The 15114-nt window shown below is 45.5% G+C and overlaps 1 protein-coding gene across 3 annotated transcripts in view; it reads right to left on the minus strand.

Annotated features, from left to right (window-relative positions):
* NADK2 (NAD kinase 2, mitochondrial) overlaps nucleotides 1-15114 on the minus strand; it is a 1068394-nt gene that overhangs the window by 952279 nt on the left and 101001 nt on the right. For all 3 annotated transcript variants that reach the window (XM_086960538.1, XM_086960539.1, XM_086960537.1), the window contains exon 2: nucleotides 2969-3057. In XM_086960538.1, coding sequence (XP_086816664.1) covers nucleotides 2969-3057 — 89 coding nt within the window. The remainder of the gene's footprint in view (nucleotides 1-2968; nucleotides 3058-15114) is intronic.

Here is a 15114-nt window from a genome sequence, read left to right on the forward strand (position 1 = left end):
TGGTAGCTAGACGCTGTGTGGCAATCACCTGGTTGCGTGGACCTACGCAGACACTGATCAGATGGACCAGGGTTATGCTATATTGCTGCACCCAGACGGGACTCTATAGTGAATTACTCCCCCCTCGCAACCGCCCCAAAAACTACTGGGCATTGTACTTAGAAAAGTTATCTATGACCCGCGACAGCGACACCGGGGACAGGTGCTCTGATCAGGGGCAGGATGATCGACAAGAACACATGGGCAGGCAGGATGAACGTGAGATGGAATGATATGATGCCATGACCGAAAGTGGGAGACTAACACGGATCGTGGATCATTGCTGATGATAGAACATTGTTGTAGAGACAAAGAGTGCTGGGTTGGGAGGGGGAAGAGGGCGGAGGAGGGGGACACACTATTTATGCACGAGATAACTTTCTTGTGTGATTTGTGCCTATGGGTGCTTATGATTTATTCCTATTGAACACTGTTACGTGATACTGCGAACTGTATATGACTGTCAAGTTGTATCATTGTTACTTTACGACATGGGGCCAGACTTTCTGCCATTGCATGTTTATGTCTGAAAATGCTAATAAAAATAGTTTTAAAAAAATAAATAAATAAAAAAAATATCGTACAAGAGTTGAAAAAGACTTTGTGGCTATTCAGGTTGATGACACCAAGGATGTGGCCACTAAAACACAGTCAGTATTAGTCTACTAAAACACAGTCAGTATTAGTCTTTCGGTACCTTAACAGTGGCAACAAAGTTGTGGAAAGGTTCTATGGTTTCACCCATTTAAGAGACTCTAGTGCAGAAAGCATTTCTTCAGCTATTCTACATGAACTAAACTTGATTTTTCCAGAGCAGCCTCAAAAACAAAAACCGATTGCACAGAGCTACGATGGTGCTGCAGTAATGAGTGGGAACCTCCGGTGGAGTACAAAAAAAATTTGTGATGTGTACCCTAATGCCTATTACGTGCACTGTTATGCCCACCAACTAAATCTGATTATGCAACAATCGGTAGGAAAGATCTGAGGCACAGATATTCTTCATGGATGTAGGAGGAATTGCAGCATTCTTCTCACGCTCCCCCAAAAGAACGGAGGTACTTCATACCAGTTAACAGAAGGATTCCAAAGGGAGGCCCAACTTGTTCGAATTTTCACATTCGTACAATCAGCCTAATATACCAATATAGGGTTGACCTTGAGAAATGTTTCGACACCATAGAAGCCAATGGAGAGTTTTACTACAAAAGCCGGAATGAGGCCCGTGGCTTTGCTAGAACACTGCAAGACAGGGAGTTTCAGTTTTTGCTGTTTTTGTTTTATGGAATAATGCCTCATGTTGACGCACTGTATGAAAAGTTACAAAAACGTGAAATAGATACTGTCTATGTGGAAACAGCTACCAACGACTTTGTCACTAGCATGAACAAAGTTAGAGAAGGGGTTGACAATTTAGACAGCAGACTGCCAAATGATTCTAGTTTCTCTAACCGCAGAAAAAACATTAGCAGTCTGGTCTGAATTTCCAAAGAGATATGTGACACTATAATTATGCAGGCAAAGGAACGCTTTTCTTTTTTTTACAAAGCATTTGGTGAGTGCCACATTACTACGAAGTGATCTGTTTGCAAAATATGATAATTCCTTCCATGAGCAAGCACTGAATACCATTGTGGATGCTTACCCTATGCTCAACAAAGAGGATCTGAGAACAGAATTAACTGTACTGTATGGAATGCATGTATACCGGCAGGCCACTAGTGCAATTTTTTTGCTTGCTTTAATTCTGAACCTTAACATGGAAAAGGCGGAATGTTGCTTTTCCGCTTTGAATAGAATTAAAACATTCCTGAGAAATACCATGATTCAGGAAAGTCTGAATGCCTTAGCAAAGCTTTCTATAGAGTGACTTAGTTAAAAGAATACCAGACTTCAATGTTCAAGAAGTTTGCTGCGATTAAAGACAGACGTGCTGATTTTATTTACAAAAAGTGAACACTGTTTGAATGCTGCTAGTTTGCGTCCTGTTTGTTTGTTATTAAAACACATCTGTGAGGTACTCAGCAATGCATTGTGTGTCAAAGTCTGTTATGAAGCTCTGTGGTTATGCTGAATAAGCATAACCACAGAGCTTATATGTTATATGTTATATGACACCACTTTATTAATGTAATAACTGCACTTTCACAATTGCTTTATTAACCTTCCTGCTTTCTCAAATTTGCTTGAAAATGCACTATTTGTCCACTCTTTTTTCGATATTTTCTCGGGGGTTCCCCCCCCCCCCAAGCCCCACTTAGGGGGTTGGGGGGTCGCTCGCTACGCTCGCTCGCTACGGTGCAGTATGATTATCATTTTACGCCCAACCACTTTCAAATGTCACCAGCCACCACTGTCTGCCTCCTCTTATTTTGTACAAAACTGTTTTGGGTGCGGGTTTGCAGCCTGTTTTGCTGTATATCTTGACATAATAAAACAAAAATATTTTTTTAAAAGAGAATGTGGATTCAAATGACCTTATTAATCATAAGGAAAGATAGAACTCGTTGCACAAAGAAATATTTGTCCATGCTGCCCTCAAAATTCAGAACTAAAAGGAGCCCAAGTAATAAAAGTTCATGGCCCAGTATTTTAGCTATTGGTTCTATTAGACACCCTGTTACATTTCACACAGCTCATTATAGGCATCATGAAAGAATTTCATAAAACATACTGGCATACATACGCGTCAAATATCCAAAACAAACATTATGCAGGCATATTCTAGCTGCACAGACTCTTTATTCGTTAAATGCTTTAACTTTTTTACTTACTACAAAGCAATAATGATCGTTCACATTACCCATGAATCTGTTTATTCAAAAAGTACACTTCAACACTGCTATGGGTCCGCCGCCCAGATTGCCAATATTCAAATCTTTTGTACAAGCAACAGTCAATTGGTAAAATATAGCAAACGCACTCTTACCGTAAACTATCGATAATATGCTGCACATTTTTTGTATGAATATGATGCCGCTCCAACAAGCCATTGTAATTAGATCCTTTCAATGCAAGCTGTGAAATACAAGCATAGAAATAATTTATTTATATGTGGCTATAAACACACAAAGGCACTAACTAAATCAACAAGCATTGGTAAAGCCAATAGGTCTCAGCAACCCAAGAGATATTTGTGTTGGTAATATCTTTAAATGCAAAAAAGGGGGAACCCAGTGGGAAAAATCTCACAACTCTCCAAAAAGAAGGAACATTTTGTTTTTCATATAAAACCCTCACCCACCAGGGTTGCCCCTTGGTGACATGCTTCATCATCGGGTCCATCCCGATCCGCTACAGATCGGGCGTGCTGCCATCTACGGCTAAATGGTAGCACTTCTTGGTGTATTATCTATACTACTATTATAAAGAGAGAACTTGCACCTTTTGGCCAGGTAAACTCAAGAACCACAGCGCCAATCTACACACCCGAGACATCTATGAAAATGTCAGGGTGTGTAGATGGACATAGGCTATATAAATTAAAAAAAAAAGTAAATTAAAAAAATTAAGTTCTAAAACAAAGTAGTCCCCTGAAAGTAGCGCCAGCCAGTACCTAGCGCTGGCCGCGACGCGACGTGCGTGATGACCGTGACGTGCGTGATGACGATGAGGAGGAGCGGCTGACATGGAGCTGCGGTGAGGTGAGGAGCGCGGGCGCGTCATGGCGAAGAGGAGAGGAGCGGCAGCTCAGGTAAAGTAAAGCTTGAAATCAGGGCGGGAGGGGAGCGGGAGGGATTCGGGGCGGGAGGGGAGCGGGTGTGCACAGAGGGACTGGCGGGAGGAGTGGGGTCGGGAGGGAGTCGGGACGGGAGGGGGTCGGGACGGGAGGGGGTAGGGCGGGAGCGGGTGTACTGCCCCCAGCCCCTTTCTGCCCCAGGCAACGCTGGGGCGGGCTGCTAGTACAATGATAAAGGGAAACCTAGTGGAGGGTAAAGATAAACTGAGTTAAAAATACATGACTAGTAGGTTGATTTACTTTATTCCAGTCTCTAGTCAGTATGATTAAATATTAGGGGTTGGTTTTGAAAAAGCGAGGCTATGATGAACCTACCTTTTTTCAAGGTCAACATGTTTGGAGCCATGTCCCTATTGGCTCATCTTCAGGACCATGGGAACCTAGTTCCTTTGGTACAACTCCTATAAGTTCCTTATTAGGAACACGCTATTTGCATGCCATGCAATGTGCAGAACATAAATATATATCATATTACCACCTATTTAGTGTCCTACTTTTTATATGCGAAAATATAAAGGAGAGTTTAGGTGAGTCAGCCTAAGGCCGACTGTCAACATTTCAGAAATATATTTGTGGAAACACCATCACATCATGTGGAACTGTGTAGTTGAAAATCTATGAATGGTTGAACATTGTTATGTGATGGTCAACTAGAAACCACAACCTGAAAGTATCCCTTAGCAGTATATGCTCATAAATACGAAAGTGGGTTAATTAAAAGACCCACCCTTGATTAAACCCAATTGTAGGTGCCAAAAAATGAATAAACAATAAATGAAAAGAAAAAAAAAACAACCTGCGTTCAACCCTACTCCCACTGTGCATTGCAATGGGCATCTTACTACACATTAAAAAACAACTTACAAATTCACTGGACAACAAAAAAAAAAAGCTTAGAGGTATATTATAGTTAGGCTCAGATTTCACTCGTACAAAACCAGTGCAATTTAGCAGTTCTAGTCCACAAACCCATTCAGACCCATACCTGTACACCCATTGATTCACAGATCTACGCAAATCCAATTGGAGAGGCTACGAGGGGATGTCGAGCATTGGAGGACTCTTCGGATCTCCTTGACGGGACGTGCTGTCCTCTTCAAGATGATGGCCCTTCCTCGCTTGCTCCATGTTCTCCAAAGTGCTCCCTTTCCAGTTCCGGAGAAGATTTTCCGGGCGATAGAATCGGAGCAGCGCACACTTCTTTGGGGAGGGGGCCCTAGAATTGCACTGAAGAAACTCCAGCGGGGGTGTACGAGCAGGAGGCTCGCTGTTCTAGACATTAGGCTCTACTACTGGGCGGCACAATTAGTCAACATCAATGGGTGGGTGTTCACTCCGCTGGATGAGCCGGCGTACAGGGTGGACCGCATGGTCTTTGGGGGAGATACCTACTTGGCCGCTCTTTACCACAGATAGAAGTTGTCCGCCTATGCCACCTCAAACGGCCGCAGTTGTGGAGACGTGGAAACGGGCGACTAAACTGCTGGGGTGGGAAGCGAAGCTTACAGCACAAACCCCACGATGGGCTGGGAATTATCTGCCTGAGGCAGCCAAATTGAAGGGCCTTCGCAGATGGAGCCTTATTTCCATTGATGTGTTAGGTGATGTCTGGAAAAGAGGGGACATGCTAGAGTTCACTATCCTTCAGGCAGAATTCCAAATGGGAAAGGGGGAGTTCCTTCATTACCAGCAGCTCCGGCATGCCTTATACCATTATCTGCACCACGGGGAACTACCTGAATATGCCCCCTTGGAAGATCGATTATTGCTTGATCCTATGATAGATAAGGCCATTTCCCTCATGTATAAAAAGCTAATCAATAACATAACTGATCCCCTGGGGCCTCTGCGTGAAAAAAAGGGAGTCCGAGGTTGGGTTGTTGGAGGAAGACGATTGGAGGGAGGCCCTACAGAGTCCCCGGGAAGTGGCAATCCATGCCCGCTTTAGGCTTGTCCAGCTGCGCATCTTACACCGCTCCTACACCCCGTGCACGACAATACCGAATAGAGTATATTGACTCGGAGTTCTGTCTGAGAGGCTGTGGAGGGGTGGGAACCTTCTTCCATATCTTGTGGGACTGTGCTGGGATCCGGGCGTACTAGTCCAGACTGGCGAGCATAATGTCAGAAGTGGTTGGCTCTGAGGTCCCACTGGAGGCCCGATGGCACATCCTAGGTGTTACAAATGACATCACATGGCATAAGTAGGAGAAGATCTGGCTGGCATTAGCGAGCATGGTGGCCAAGAGAAATATAGCGAGACTATGGGGTAGTAATGTGGTACCAACAGTGGAAGACTGTGAAAAGGACCTATATTGGTGGCAGAGGGCTGAAAAGGTGATCTATAAAAGTAGAGGGTGTCCCAACAAGTGGGAGAAAATATGGGCAGCATGGAGAATGTATAGGGGGGAGTTACTGGACACCCAGTCTGTCTCCGAAACCTGCTAATGACGTATACATATCTTTGTCTTGGTATGCAGATCGAAACCTTCCATATTGTATTATGTATGACCTTGCCTTTTGTACGTCTACATACTGTCTGATGCTTTACAGTATGCTACTGTTTTTGGACCCTGTTATTTTAATAAAAATATTTTTTTTTATAAAGAAAGAGAGTGGTGCTGACAAATACCAGCATTGGGTAGTAGGCAAGGAATTCAGGCAATCAAACATACAGTCAGGGTATTACTCATGTAACAGAAGGAGAGAAAATGGATTGTCAGCGACAAGGAACTCGGGCTAATAACAACATGACAATGAAAGTTCAGAGTGCATGAATTACATCAAAGCTTGTGGCAATATCTCAAGAAAGACAGAGAGATGCTGACAAATCACGGCATCAAATAGCACGCAGGTAATGTTAGAGCAGTGCAGTTCAAACGTTACCTAGGACATAGGGCACAACAAAATAAGGACAACGAAAGTGAAGGAAAGGTAGGGTAGAGTCGCACAAGACCTGTCGCCATAGCCAGATTCGCCGGAGGAACTCAAACACCTCTAAGACTCAGTGGTAGCGGTATTCTGTAGCATAGGGGCAGTGGTGATCTGGGCGTCAGTGTTAGTAAGCAGTCGCTTCACTGGGGGAGGTATTCGGAGTGATAATCCTCTGTGACGCAGGTGGGGATACCGTGTCTGTGTCAGTCTCCAAAAGTTTGGAGACCATCGCATCCTATTGAGGTGCCGGGGGAACATGTGAAAATCAAGAGGGTCTTCTCTGCGTAATCCTGCACCCTCTGCCCTCGCCCAGTTGGATAGGCATCGACGCCAAGCAAGAGGGTGAGGTGGTAGGGGGTGATTTCCACCGCTTGGTGATCAAGCATTTGGCTGTTATTAGACCTAGGTCTAGAAACCGCGTGGCAGCTCTATATTCCTTGTTTCTGCTGAAGATGTGCAGTACATGGGCTTCCCAGGTTAGGGGAATGGTGCATGATGTGCAGCTTATGAGGGTAGTTGTCACGGTTTTCCAGTAGTCAGTCAGGACCGAGCAACCCGAAAGCATATGTATCAAGTCAGCATCCGATTGCCGGCAGCGGGGGCAAGCTGCAACTAGGCGGAGGAAGTATCCGTTTATGTGGGCTAGGGTAAGGTAGGCCTGATGTAATATGAAAAGTTTTATCTGTCGAAATAGTTGATTCCGAGGGATGCGGGTCGGACCGCTACGGGCAGCCAACCATCTGTGAACGCTCTACCCAGGGCCTCCTCCCAGTGAAGTCAAAGTCGAGTGAGATTTGTTTCCGTGTGCGGTCGAAGCGAGGATGCAAACCAGCCCATGAGGTGTTGTACTCTCCCCATCACATGAAGGTATTGCAAAGTGTGGTGTATGGGAGGTTCCTGAGCGAGCGCACCCCATTTGGACGCTAATGAAGCTACGAGTGTTCTGTGTAGTAAAAACTGCCCAGGATGTATATTCTCCCCTATTATAATTCCTGGAGAATAAGAGCTCCGTCCTGAAATAGGTCCCCCACATCTTGTACCCCCTCCAAAGTCCAAAGATGCAACTCTGCTTCCGTCGTGTAAGTGTCACTCTGTGGGGTTCCAAACAGAGGGATGGCGGGTGCATATGGAATGGTGGTTGTGGTGAGGAAAAGGCATCTGCAAAAGCATTTGTGTGCTACAGTGAGGAGGAAAATATCTGGAGGTCTAAGCGCAGAGCAGGGATGGAAGACCTGGAGTCGAGTTTTCAGCAGCAGCAGGGGTCGCAGGGAGGCTGTGTCTAGCAGGTAACGGGAGGACATCAACCTGGCGATCCAATGCAGCTGGGAGGCCAGGTAGTAATGCTCAAAATTGGGTATCGCGAGGCCGCCCAGCTCCGTGGGTAGTTAAAGTTTTCCCATGGACATCCCATGGCGCAAGGTCCCATATATGAAATCTCGTACTACACCTTCCCACTGCCTGAAGGGGGGAGATGAGGAGGGATAGAGTGGCAAAATAATAGAGGAGGCGGGTAAGGACCACCATTTTAACCAGGGCGATTCTACCAGAGATCGCTAATGGGAGAGTTTTCCAGAACCCCATCTGGGATCAAAACGCAGTGGTAGCTCAGACAATGTTTCCGTCAAAGAGGTCGACCTTAGCGCAATGAATCCAGACACCTAAGTAACAGAAAGGGTCAGTGCACCAGGCCACCGATGTCCCCCCCGAGCGTATAGCCTGGGTCCAGGGTGTCCCTTAGGAACTGGGAAGAGTATGGACTTTGACGGGTTGACTAGCAGCCCGGAAGCTCGCGCAAAAAAGCTAAGGGCGTGATTAAGGGAAAGAAGAATATCATGAAGATCCCTAGCATATATTAACAGGTCATCGCGTAGAACGATATGGTGTGTACGCCATCACCTAGTTCAATTCCCATGTCAACATGCGTGCGGATATGAGCTGCCAGCGGCTCCACCGCTATCACAAATAGTAGCGGGGATAACGGGCATCCCTGCCAGTTCCCACGTCACACTCAAATCGGATCTGAAATATATGGGCCCGATGGATTACAATAGAACAGCTGCACCAAGCCTAGGAAGTAGGGGCCAACTCCAAAACGAACCAGGGTAGCAAATAGGAAGTTCCAAGCTAGCGAGTCGAAGACCTTCTCAAGGTCTAATACTATGCAAACGGAGCGCGGCCAGGCGGTTGGGACATATTCTGCCACTCGAAAGCAGCAGCATAGATTAAGGGCCGTGTTACGCTTCAGAACAAAACCGCTCTGGTCAGAGTGCACCAGATCAGGGACTTGCGGGGCCAGCCGGTTGGCCAAGACCTTTGCCAGGATTATATAATCCGAATTTATTATAGCGATCGGTCGGTAGGAGCCAGGGGATGTAGGGTCCTTACCAGGTTCCTTAGCGGTACGCATGGTGGGGGGCAGGGTCTACTCCAAGATTGCCTCTAGAAAACCGAGTGTAGTTGCGGTACTAAATGTTCTGCGTAAGTTTTGAAAAATTCCATTGAGATTCCATCCGGCCCTGGAGTTTTACCTGAGGACAAGCCACGCAATGCATCTCGTATTTCGTCTTCAACTAGAAGGGACTGGTCCAATGTCATGATTGTTACCCATCAGTAGGATGTCACACAGACTAGTGTAGTGTTCAGTCATCAGTGCGTGTATGTCTCCCTGGGTGCTACATTCTCGACCAAAATCGTCAAGCAAGAGATGTATAGGGCGCTGGCAATGTTCCTGCCTAATCAGGCAGTCTCCTGGCTTAGTCTGCGGGCAAGTGGGAGCAGTTCGAGTGTGCCAAATAGTTATGACAGCGCAGGCGGTCCAGAAGTGCCGCTCATTCGGTATGAGCAGCATTGAGATATTGCTGTTTTGCTGGGTTGGTGACTACCTGTGATTCGAGTAGGAGTAACAGTCCCTCAATGTGAGTCAATGAGGTGTCTAACTGCCTGAAAATACTCCAAGTCTGGCCCAGACAATGACCCCTAATCGCCATCTTGAAGGCCTCCCACTCAGTGAGGATCGAGTCCGAGAAGCTGGTATTAAGAGCAAAATAGGTAGCTATTGTTGACTCCAGCGAGCTTCGAAAGAGGGGATCCTCCAGGGACTCAGACTGTAAGCGCCAGGTTGGAACCGGTAGGGGTGGCGCCTCCCAGGCCAGGTGCATCAACAGGGGGTTATGATCGGAGTGTGTCCGACTAAGGTAGTCTTTCGCTTGTATCAAGGAGAAGAGTAACGGTCAAGGCGCAGGTGTAGCTTATGGACTGGGGAATATAAGGAGTATACCCTGGAGTGAGGATGACGTTCCCGCCAGACATCTGAAAGGGCCCAGTTACCTAACCATGTGTTTAAAAGGCGAGAGTTGGAGGAGGCTGTGGTACTAGTGAGGGGGGAAAGGAACGGTCAAGGGAAACATCAAGTACTGCATTAAAATCCCCGCCCAAGAGCCATGGGACGTCCCTCCAGCGTAGCAGTATCTCTGAGAGATCACTCAGAAAGGTGCCCTGGGCAACATTGCTGGCATATAAGGAACCCAGTAAAATCGGTTGGCTGTTCAGTCTGCCGCTTATCATGACATACCGCCCCATTGGGTCTGTCAGGACTTCATTTTCTTCCCATGTGACCCCAGCTTTAATCCATATCATACCCCTCTAGCCATAGATGAGTAGTTGGTGCTGTAAATCTGGCCACGCTAACGTCGGCGTAAGCGTGTGAAGTCTATGGCCGCCAGGTGTGTTTCCTGTAGGAGTGAAGCACTCGTCTTAGGACGCTGCAAATAGGCATAGATGGCGTATCGCTTAGAAGGTGTCTGGTTACCCTTGAAATTCCAAGTTAGGACGTTAAGGTTGGTCATTGGGGTTAAGATCAGTGTGTCCAACCCGGGCACTGAAGGGCACTCTGTGTAAAGGACTTCCTTGGATGGGGAGGACAGAGAGGCGACAGGTCTGCAGGGATGGCGACTTGTATAGGGGGAAGAAAATTAAGAAGATAGGGCAATAGCAAACTTTGCAACAGGAAGAGAGCGGAACCCCAACTTGAGGGACTGCCCAAACAATCATTCTAAACCATGGCTACGGAACTATCGTGGTTGTAGGACTGGGGCGAGGGTGGGGGGGGGTTGCTGGGGAATGTGTAGACCAGCGAATAAGAGGAGTCAATGTAGAGGCCACCCCCTTTAATTACCTCAATAAATCAGTAGATAGAGCATCACAAATGTATCACAAGAAACATGTCCTGAGGTACTATGGTGTTCCAAAATGTATATAAGGCACAAGTCAACTAATGCCGGGTCGTCGGGGGAAGAGGATAACCTGAAAGAGGAAATAAACAATGTAAGGGTTTACCCTTTGAAGCACCTCAAGAGAGTATGCGAAAACAGGGGGAGGGAAAGGGCTCAACAGACGGCTGCTAGAAAGAATCAAACACGCCCTGAAGTAGTGCGGGAGTCCAATATGAATACAAAGTTAACATCAGATAATGCCATCTGCGGTTTGTGGGGTGAACCCCAAAGTGGGAGAAAATCTGCATCCATGGACCATTCTGGCGTGGACTCGGGGACCCATACAGCCACTCATACACCCACTCCCTCACTAATTCAGCCACTGACATATCCACTCATACAGCCACACACACCGAGTCAGTCACCCATAGAGCTACTTCACACCTACTCACTCACCCATACATATACTGCCAGATACTCACTCACCTATACAGTCACCAATACAAGCACACACTCACCCATACAGCCCCTCACTCACACACACACACACTCGCTAATCCATACAGTCACTGACTCACCCACTCTCTCATCCATACAGTCACACACAATCTCACACACCCAGGCAGGCAGACACACAGACAGGTACTCAGACAACCAATCAATCACTCATACAGCCACTCATTTACACATCCATACAGAAACTTACCCATACATTTGCCGAGACACCTAATCACTCAATTATACAGACAATCACACACCCAATGAATCATCCATACAGGTACAGGTACAGGTATAGGTATATATATATCTTACCCTGTGGGGCGACACATCAATTCTTGCCACAGGGGAGACTTAGGCTGCCTCAGCTATTATGCAATAGATACAGTACTGCCACTCCGGAGGGGAGGGGACAGGGAGGCCCGCCTGAGAGTACTGGAAACCAGGTACATCCTAGAACTGAAGACTGCAAATGGCCTCAACGCCACAGAGGACCTACAAACCTGCCTATAAAAACATCAATTGGAGGGTGCATTTATACAAGAACCATGAAATGTTCTTGAATGTATAAGTATGAATAGAGAGAGTCGTCAGAGCATCGGACTGATTTTTTAGGAAATTGAGTAGAACAGTTTTTAGATCTTTTCACAGGGTGAAAAAGGAAAAAACACAAAATTGTTTGTTTTTTTATTCACTTTTTTATATTTTGACTCCTAGAAACGTGCGACAGGAACTGAACCACTATGTAAGGGCAGTACAGAGGCAGTTATCCTGAACATCGATTTAGCCCACTTGGGCACTATTAAATTTACTCCCCACCCACCACCCTCTCCATATCCCCCCTAAAAAACATTGGGTTTTTTTGCGCAAATCTCGATGCGAATTTTGCACATATCTGGCCTTATTTGCACAAATAGTTAATTTATTTATTGTATAAATATTATCAGAACATGATTTGTTTACAATTATTGTATGATAAAAAGTGTTGGTTTTATTGATATTTATTTATTTGCGAGATTTGCACACTATGGGATAATTTGCACTGAAAATTAGAATGCTGTATGTTATAACCCCATTTTAATGTTAGGGTGTCAGAGGGTGAGAAAGAATGGAGATAATGTTGTACATTTGCATTATTTGAAAATTGTTTACATTATGTAAGAAAGCATCATGAAGCCGATGTGATACAGGATTAGGCTGAAGTCTGTAGTTTCTCTCTACAGGCCCAGTGGTCAGATGACACCTGTATGCATGTTAAGTACACAAGGATTGGCTGACCAGGTCATGTGATCAAGGGCTTCAGGGCCCGAAACGCGTCATGGCGGACGGAGTGGTGCACTTGACTGAATAAAGCAAGCAAATTTACCTAACTGGGTCCGGTTTGTTATTTTGCAGCAAGCTGTCAGAAAAATATATATATATATATATATATATATATATATATATATATATATATATATATATATATATATATATATATATATATATATATATATATATATACACACACTTGCTCCAAGATTCCCATCTATGGGCGGTATTACGATCATTGTTGGAAGTGAATATTTTTGATGGCCCATCTGTGGGCGAGAGTGGCGGGTATTTTGACCTCGCAAATCACCAACACTTTGAAAAACTAAAAGAATTGTTTTGATATATATCAAAATGTAAATACATGCTGATGTAATATGTCTTTAAGCCGAATACAAATTGATCGATTGCATGTTCAAAGATGGCGACCAGGAATTGATACTGTGGTCCGTTAACAATGTCTATGAAAAGTAAACATAAAAAACGGCCGTTTCGGCACCGCCATGTTTCCATCGAAGGCGAATGCCGAAACGTGTCTGGACACCGTGAGCTCGTGAAATAAACTGTGAGCTCGCCACCCTGAGTGCTTGTCTTCTTTGCGGGGAATCCCGCGGGAATCTTGGAGCAAGAATATTGCAGAGGGCACCATCCGCTGGGGAGCACCCGCTCGAGAGTGCAAGGACTCGGTGCAATCTTGGAGCAATGATAATTATTTCCTTGCACCGCGTCAATGAAAATGGAACCGAATGAAGGGACAACGGGAACCAAGAAGGGGACAGTCTCAACAATTCCATATCGTGGGTAGGGCGAGGTGGCTGAATCTCCCAGATACGAACTTTGGAGATAACCGGTGTGTGAGATACACAAAAATGTATTGTGACGTGGATCGTGACGAAACAGCCTTAGAAGTGTTTAAGAAAAAAGCACCATCGCCTGGGGGAGGTCTACCCCGGGAGAACAAGGAGAAACCCACTACCCTGACGAGCCAATTTTTGGCTTTAGAGCGGCTTTATGAGCGCGAAATTCGTAAGTGGTGGGAAGGAACATCACTGCAAAACTATGTGGAAGTGGAGAGGGTCCCGCGTGGGCTCAGAATATACACAGTCCCCGCTTACGAAAACCCAGACCCGCTCCTCCTTGAAAAGTGGGCGGAACATACTGCGCATTAGAGTAAAGGGATGCTGCCTATACTGATAGAGTTTGCCTGGAGTGACCATAAGAAGGTACAAGAAATGATCGCGAAACTAGAGAGCGAAATCAGTCTGGATACTGATACTGCAAGACAAGATACCCTAAGGGAGGGGATGAAGGAATGCCTCAAAATGTACGAAGCTAAAATCCATACTCGCAAACAAGAGAAATTCGAGCGGGACGAACGCGATTATGCGTCAGGAAGAATACTGACGTTCGCCAAAAAGAACGATGCACCAAGGAAAGCTTTGCGTAACAGAACAGTACAGCCAGCTGCGGATCCGGCAACAAGCAAGTCGGAGGCAAACATATCAGAGCAATCGGATGAAGAGACCCAACAACAAGAGAGGAGTGGAGGAAAGAAGCAAGGGATTTTTCAGGACGAGTTTCAAGTAATCCGACAATCATGGCAAAAGAACATAAGGGGAAAACCACCGGAACCAAGAAACGCAGGAAAACCAGGAGAGGGGGGTATGGGAACAGAAGGAATAGGTTCCCCGATGGTGACCAGGAGCAAGAAGAAGTACAACAGGCGACGGTGAGCGAGAATACTTCCGATAATTTGACGATCATCAACTTAACGCCTCGTGTTCTTACAGACACAGAAAGAGAGGTACTACAATTGGGATTGACCTTTTGCCCCAAGAAGAGAATTGAGTATACGCAAACGTGGATTGATCTTTTTAAATTTGCCAGAAAGTTAAAGTTGCAAAAAAAATTTAAATTACGCCCCAGAAAAACAGATGGGCGTGATAGGAGAAAAGTTGCTCTTGACACGGATATTCTAACAGCACGGGATGTACAAGCAGTACAGTTACTGGAGGAGTTACAGAGGGAATCGGTGGAAGAAGCAATTCCAGCTGGATTTGCGGGTATCGAACAAAGGAGTGCCTTAACGAACTTCAGGGCAGTATCCACTTTTGTTCCTCAAATGCCAAATGACATTATTGACACTTTCGTAGAAAGGGTTACCAGAGACTTGATAAGTATACGTGACTGTGATAATAGAAGCAAAATTGAATGTAACTTTACACAAGAACAATACAAGGCAATTGAAATTCTGACAAATGATCCCGCATTAATTTTGAAACCTTCTGATAAAGGGGGGAATATTGTTTTGCAGACTGTGGAGGCATACAATGAAAAGGCATTGAGACAATTAAATAGCAAAGAATCTTATGCCAGAGTAAA

The sequence above is a fragment of the Lissotriton vulgaris genome, chromosome 3_1 (genome assembly GCF_964263255.1).
Source record: "Lissotriton vulgaris chromosome 3_1, aLisVul1.2, whole genome shotgun sequence".
NCBI lineage: Eukaryota > Metazoa > Chordata > Amphibia > Caudata > Salamandridae > Lissotriton > Lissotriton vulgaris.